General features: G+C 32.6%; 2 protein-coding genes across 2 annotated transcripts; one reads left to right on the forward strand and one right to left on the reverse strand.

The window, feature by feature from the left end:
* Positions 1 to 40: 40 nt before the first annotated feature.
* LOC145326687 (uncharacterized) lies at positions 41 to 1,617 on the forward strand. The gene is made up of 2 exons (XM_080170053.1): positions 41 to 51; positions 393 to 1,617. Exons 1-2 carry the CDS (start codon positions 41 to 43, stop codon positions 1,252 to 1,254), a joined length of 873 nt encoding a protein of 290 aa, XP_080026179.1. The 3' UTR covers positions 1,255 to 1,617.
* A 5,411-nt stretch (positions 1,618 to 7,028) lies between these two features.
* LOC145326689 (uncharacterized) lies at positions 7,029 to 7,640 on the reverse strand. The gene has a single exon (XM_080170054.1). The coding sequence runs from the start codon at positions 7,638 to 7,640 to the stop codon at positions 7,029 to 7,031; it is 612 nt and encodes a 203-aa protein (XP_080026180.1).
* Between the last annotated feature and the right edge of the window lie 496 nt (positions 7,641 to 8,136).

Genomic DNA, 8,136 nt, shown 5'->3' on the forward strand with positions numbered 1-8,136 from the left:
ATATATGTTGTATGGTTAGTTGGTATTTCCGCGTGAGATAATGTGTACATTGTAAGAAAACTGGACGGTTTTCTTTACTTTTTTAAAAAGAATCTATAGAAAACCTGTCCTATAATGAACCGGACGTTATTTTTTATGTTTTTTAAGTAACATGTCCCAAGGGGAACCCCTGTTCAATTCTTTTATAACTCTTGTGAAATATGTGGAAAAAGATTATCTGATATTGATGTTTTGGCTATACATATTTGGAAAAAAATAGACCATGTAATTTATGTGGCAAATCACTTTAACTTTTTTCGATATTGTCAAATAAAAAAAGTTTAGTCTGGTCAATGTTAAAAATTCTTAAACATATAATCATATCTATCCAATGCCTAATATATTCTACTAAGACATATAAAAGTTCACTACCCTAAGTACCTTAACTCTTTAAATACACTTCATAGAACTATCCAATTTAGATTGGTTGTTCATATGAGGGTTCATACGGGAGAGAAACCATACTCATGTGATCAATGTGAGAAATCCTTTGCAACTAGTGGTCAATTGACTCAGCACAAAAGAATCCATACAGGGGAAAAGCCATTCTCATGTGATCAATGTGAAAAGACATTTTCTCAGAGTAGTGCTTTGACTGTACACAAAAGACTACATACTAGTGAAAAACCATACTCATGTGTTCAATGTGAAAGGTCTTTTTCTGACAATAGCGCTTTAACTAGACACAAAAGGATCCATACAGGAGAGAAGCCATTCTCATGTGATCAATGTGAAAAGTCTTTTTCTGTCAATAGCTCTTTAACTAAACACAAAAGGACCCATACAGGAGTGAAGCCATTCTCATGTGATCAATGTGAAAAGGTTTTCTCTGACAATAGTGCTTTGATTAAACACAAAAGGATCCACACAGGAGAGAAGCCATACTCATGTGATCAATGTGAAAAGACCTTTGCAACTCGTAGCCACTTTTCTTACCACAAAAGAACCCATACTGGTGAGAAACCATACTTATGTAAACTTTGTGACAAACAATATATCTCTAGTTCAGATTTAACAAGACATAAAAAATCGCCTGAACATTTAGTAATGATGAAAAGCTGTAATAATACAGTTCCAACTTCTGTAATTATTAGTTTAACTAAATGTGAAGAAGTTTATATCAAGGAAGAAATTAAAGAAGAAATATTTGATGAAGATCCTCTCTCTATCCAGATGAGAGCTGACAATATTGATTCTTTCTCTATTGATATGTAAATGAATGAGAGTGTTGTAAATAATTTTATCAGATAATTATCAATATTATTTTACTTTCTCATATAAAAATATAAACATACAACATAATTTTAATTCAATTTTAATTAAAATCCGTAAAATCTCTAAGTTTTCATATTACAAAATTACATCACCCCTTTCTTAAAGACTTTTTTTCGTAGTTTAATACCAAACTACCTGAATTATTAAACAGTTTATCCAGCCGCTTATGAGATAGTATCAATTATACATGCATAAAGAATGACATCCTATTAGTGTTTATAATATAAATTTTTATTTAAGATGACAAATATTTTGTTTATATTTTGACAACATGTTTCTATAATGTACAATAAATATTGTAAAATTAACTAATCCTTTGTTTTTCTTATCAAAGTTTTTCTATAACTAGGGTCCGTATGTACGTTATGGTTAGCTCTTTTCATTATTAAGGTATATTAGAATTGTCCTGTCGATTTAAATCTTTAAATAATGATTCTTGTGACAGTTTAGATTTAGAAAACGCAGCAAATCTATAATCGTTAAAAGAAAGCCATTACGTCCATTTTAAACAAGCTGATTTTAACTTCTTTGACACCACTTTTTATGCAAATCATTTATATAATCAAGTCATAAAATGTAAGTATGTTCAAAAAAATTCCTGTTGTACGCAGTCTAAATCAAGTTTATATGCAATGCTAGCAGCTACGCCACTTCAAGTCTCTAGGGAGCTTATAATTAAATAATAAGTTTTGGTGGGTTAAGTGATATTGAAACTAATAGAAACCGTCACTGTATAAAGGAGAGCCATATCGACACATAAAGATCTACTGATGAGATGATATCTCTTGTGAATTATGCTAGTAATGTTATAACTACACTTCAAGCCTGACTCTACTTTTTAGATTTTGTTATTTTCAAAGATTTTTTTAGCATATTATCTTCCCTGATCATAAGCTATTTGACTCACTTTGTTATTTTGCTTATCAATTATTTATGTTATTCACTACTTATATATATTGTCAACCTTCTTTAAAATCTATCAATACAAATATGATACTTGGTCTTTTTCACAAAATTACTTTGATAAATGATATTCATGAATAGACACAAGCACTAACTTTGTCGTAGAAATGTACGAGATACGTACCCTAGGTGTAGAGTAGCTGCCCCTTTGCTGGCCTGGACAGTAGAGAGATATTTTTGCCAAAAAGAATAGTAAAAGAAAGTTTTTCTACTATTAGGGTCTGTCCGTCAACATGTAAAGAATAGCTATATTAATAATGTGGGCATGTTAAACTCGTCCTTTATTGTTTTTTTAAAGTTAAGCTTTTCCATGATTAAGGTTGGTCTGTCCTACAGTATTTCAAAATAGATGTATCTAATAATAATAATAATAATAATTTATTTCGGAAAAGACAGAAGAATACAATGATTACAATGGAAAATAGCCGTGCGGCTATACGGATAGAGTAAAAACACTGTGCGTGTTGTTAGTCCATCCGTTTACAAGAGTACTATTACAATTTACAGTTAAGTTTATAAGTTATATTTAAAGTATAATTGCATCCATATATCATGTATCTACTGGTTACCTATAGGGGATGTCGTGGTTGTGATAATATGTCAATATCACACCAATCACTGCTGTGATTATGGTCCATAGGACCGACATGCCATTTGGTTAGTCCACACACCGTGCTGTCCTTATCCTGAAAAAGGCGACGTGCACCAGATCCAAGCGTCAAAGAACACGGTGTGACCATATGACCGTTGGTTTCCCTTTGGTGGGTTGACGGGGGGGGGGGGGGGGGGGTTGGAGGCGGGGTTCCTAGTGAAATCGTTGGTTAAGTTTGGCTCGGTCATTGTAGAAGTGACCGAGTCATGACCCACAGTGTCAACTAAAATTAATTTGATTAAAATTGTAAATTGTAAATTGTGTAGCGGTGATTCGATCTCTAAATTCAAGGCATCGTTAAGACATTTTTAAAATTATTAGAATATTGAAGTTTTTTGTGGAGACTAAATCAAAGAATGAGGAAAAAATTGACCTTGGGCTAGATTTTGTAAAACATATTTGAAGAATTGAAAAAAATATGTGTAGAAAAATTCGTTGAATTTCAATTTAACCTTTCCAGGAATTTAGAATATTTTGGGTAGTATGATGATATTAATATTAGTATTGGGGTAGGGCAGGAAACGTGCAAATTGGGGAGGCTAAGGAGCTATGGGTGGCCAGTGAGGCTATTGTATACGTACAAACACAAAAAAAAAACATACACATAAACGAAAACACACGCATTCGTTTTTTATACAACAATGTATTTGACGAGCATACGACCCATATGTTATAGGCATGCGTTGTTGTTGTTGCTAGCTTCCCGGGAAATCCGTCCCTATCATCCCTTCCCCTTTATCCCTTTGACAACAAGACTTAATATTCACTAGAGGTGTCAGTGAGGTCAAAGAAGCCGAAAGTGTCGTCTTGAAAAATGGTTGACCCGGGTGGTAATATAAAAGGGGGTGGAGAAAAAAAATACCGACATAGGGGGAGGAAGCTGCCTTTGCGCAATTTGATTTTTGACCCGGCCGGTTTCTGTCTTTGTTTATTATTATTTAATATGAAAAATGGGGGTAAATTAGACCTATTTGTAAAGGCTTGCCGGGACATGTCACGTGACATGATTAATTCTATTTAATTGCGACTTTCTTGTTATCTAATCATTGCTCTTCCGGTGTTCATACGCTTACCATCAAGTTACGCCAATTTTAAATCTGCCGATAAGTCAAACAATAAGTTTTTCCGTTATGGTTGACCATAGCAACCTGCGACTGTTGATTGACGCTGCAGAGGAAGTCTTGGCTCCCTCTCCCGAACCCGATGTTGGCGGCCCCGTTCCATTTGCGGTTCCAGAACCTCTGCCAGCTCCGCCGATAGTATACTCAAGTGAGATTGCTGACTGGTATTATTTTGGGAAGGGCCTGCGCACTAGCTTCCGCGATGCATGCAGGTTAGCCTTTCGCGCAGGTCTGCAAGAGATTCCCAACCGCGAGTCAATCAGACTTGTCGACGAGGGCACTCGGCTGCACCGCATGTTAGGCGATGCAATGCCCACTGTCGACCACTCGCGTGAAGACAACCAGCATGAGTTGTCGGTCCTCGAGGCTCAGTGCAATGATTACAAGGAGGCGGTCCCAATGGCTACCTCTGCGTATGATATTGTGCTGGACCTCGAGTCGACCATTGAGATCAGTGACAGCGAGCCCGGCCTAGATGGCCAGTATGATGACTGGTCCATGGATTCAGAGTCAGAGGCTGGGTCCGCCGGAGCAAGGTCCGACGTTGGCGAAGCTGGAGACGATGCCGCTGGAGACGACGCCGACTTCCGTGCTGAATCCGAGAATCTAATATCTAATTTATACAGAAATTAATCTTCCTATTGATTTCTAGCTTGGCATTATGTTTTTTTAGCACATTAAAGGAAACGTAGGAACTCTATAATCATTGCCAAAAAGTCCGTAAGTCTATGTAAAAATGTAGATTTTTATCGTTTTCTCGCCCTTTTTTTATATGATATTATTTTCTTAGTTTTTAATAAAGATCCATAACAAGAAACATTATTAAATATAAGTGAAGCACTATTAATAAAGTCCATAAAAGTTCCTAAACTATAAATGTTTATATTCATTTGCCCTACTGTCTGATTTAAGAGCTTCACTTTTACGCTTTTATGGATATTGCCATCCTTGTTTGAAAGGGATTAAGGTCAAGGTGCATTAAGTGAGTTGAGAATTTTCGGCTTGTTTAAACATGACTCTGTTATTCATCTAGTTTTACCCTAGTAAAAAACATCAAAGCATTTTCTTTTTTTTAATGTTTTATTATAAAATCAATATGATAAAATATTTATAAATTTAGATATTACTCTGATCTTTTCTTTTATTGTTTAAAGTTTAATTACAATTAAAATATTTTCCCTTGAAAAAAAATTGTTTTTTACATAACAATATAAAATTTTTGTAACACCAAGACTTTTTAAAAAACAATGACAAATAAATATTAAAGTTATTTAATTGTTTTATAAAAAATATTGATAATAAATACTTTTGTAAATGAACAGAAAAAGATTTTTACAATCTATGTATTGTCATGGTGCAAAAAGAACTCTATTTTGTGCAATTAGAATGTTATGCTGCATAATCTTATCCATGCTCTATTTAACCTAACTATAAAAAAACAACCAAAGCTGACCTTTACTTTTTATGTTTAATTAGTGGAATGCTGTGTGGGTGGAAAATTTATATGTACATGTTAATGTTTACACATATACAATTAATTATAATATTACAGTTATTAAAACATCTATAAAAAGCAATATATTATATCTAACACATTTTTCAATAACTACCTATGTTAAATTAGTGAAATCCTGTGTTGTTTGCAAATAGATATAAATGTATGTTAATCATGATACACATGCAGTTAATTACAATAATGAAATTATCAATTAAAAGCAAACAACTAATATGTTCTTTAATAAACCTTAAATGTCAAATTGGGTCAATCCTATGTACTTAGATACAAATTAAATTTAGAATTATATTTTATAAATATTATTGTTTAAAAATGTGATACATATTACACAGATAACACAATGATTGATAAAAGTTGTTAAACATCTTCAAGTACAAGTACAAGTATGATATTATTAGAATTGTACCCACAAAGATACCAAGTCTAGTTGACCCTCTAACTATGATAAAACATAATTTATCAACTTAAATTACATAATATATAGCTTTATAATCAGTGGGTGTGATACTGTGCAGTGGATACAATATTCATTTTAACCCTTACAGATTGGGCCCCAATTCCCAGGAAGCGGTCAAACGGCCATAATACCACTATTCTTAGATGTTATTGTTCATTGATATCTCAGTATTCACCAAAAAAAAATTTTAGATCTCTATCTTATACAAAAAAGTCATAATGAAGAAATTAAGATTTATTTAGAATTTTTTCTAAATTTGGTACCATCTAACCGACTTTGACCGGACGCCACGACCGACACAGACCAGATATCCTTATAAGATCAACTCTTGCCGACGTATAATTACTAAACTTAAAAAGTCATAAAGTCACAACTCTCTATCTTACCTACAAAAAAAAAGACATTGAAAAAACTAGAGGGTTAAAGATATTAAGTTATTGTGCAGTTTAAAAAGGAAATATTAATTGTATAATGATTTCATATAACACTTATAAACAATGAAAATTTTTCTTACGACTTATGACATTAACATCAATGTAATCTAATGTTCTGTAAATGTAATGTAATATCTAAGCGTATTAAAAAATGTTTTAAAACAATGTTTCACTAATCATGCATTAGGTTTATTGTTCATGATTCATAAAACTCTTCATAAAATGCAAGATAAAATCTATAAATACAAAAAATGGTTTACTGTTATTAGAGCTTTTTAGCCATTTTCTGCATAGAAAAACTTTCTGGTATTTTAAAATGTTGCAAATGAAGCTTCTCTAATTGTCATACCTTGAGATCAAGAAAAATATAATAAATCTTTTTAATTTTGATAAATAAGGTTGCAAGCAAATATAAATATATTAGGTTGCAACTACATTAATTAAATTAAGTACTTTCGCTATTATCGTACTTTTTCTATAAATTGATGAAACTCATTGTTCAAATATTTTATAAAAAGCTTTTTTTCCAACAAGTAACTAAAGTTTATTAGTATATAAGAATACCTTGGACTTATTTGGTGACTGCAGATCTGATCTTTTTGATGATGAAGCTGTTGTTGACAAACTGCACAGCCCAGACAATCAGATCATGAAGTCCCAGGACAGATAGCCCTAACCAGAGTCCCAAGCTACTGCCAACATCAATGATGTACTTGAACAAATCATAGTTTGGCACTTTCTCTGTTACAATAACTTTCGATTTGAAAGTTATATAAGCAAAACTGCCATAATAATCTCTAGAACCCTCTTCATCTACAATGTAAGTTGTTTCTTTGCACGATTGTCTGCATTCCTCCTCAATCCTGTTATTTCTCAATATAGCCACTCTATCTATGTAGTCTTTAACAAAAACATCAGAAAATTGGCCGTAAAACTCCCATAAACTAGAATATGTTTGTGTACATTGGTTCTTATCTGACAACCATGGAGGCATACAACTAATATTATTTTTCTTAAACATGTTTTGAATTTTATTATCAACACAATTCTTAAAATCCCCCTTTGTCATTGGATTTTCGTCATTCTTGCAGTTATTTCTTTCTTGAATCTTAACATTGAAATAATGCTTTGTTTTTTGTTTCATAAAGAATACCTTTCCAACATGAGAAGCAATATCAGGCATAATATAGCTCCTGTAATTTCTGTCTGTCAAAAACACTCTGACATCATGTAATTTTTGATTGAAATGATACAAATTTATTTCTTTTGTATAATTTAGATGTGAAGTTTCTCTACAGAGGCCATACGCTGGTAGGAATGCTGAAATATTTTTAAACTCTCCTCCAAATATAATTAATTTATTAAATCTACCCAAATCAAACACTTGGCTTATGAGATCATCAAAAGTCAGATTCACATGTGCTCCACAGGATATTAACTTAGTTGTTTTATTATAAACATATCCTTGAAGCAGGTTATTATAAACTTCATACCCAAGTTCCCCCATCCTTATGTGATCAGTGCAATTTGTAGGACAGATTGTAATGAGAGGCATATCATAATCAGTGGCATCTCTTTCATATTGTGATAAAACTGTTGGAGGGTCCATCAAGTTTACAGTTGCCGAGTTTAACTGGTAGCAGAACATGACAAAGGAAATTATAAAGACAACAAATTTC

Source organism: Acartia tonsa, chromosome 8 (assembly GCF_053477335.1).
Source record: "Acartia tonsa isolate MP-2025a chromosome 8, ASM5347733v1, whole genome shotgun sequence".
Taxonomy (NCBI): domain Eukaryota; kingdom Metazoa; phylum Arthropoda; class Copepoda; order Calanoida; family Acartiidae; genus Acartia; species Acartia tonsa.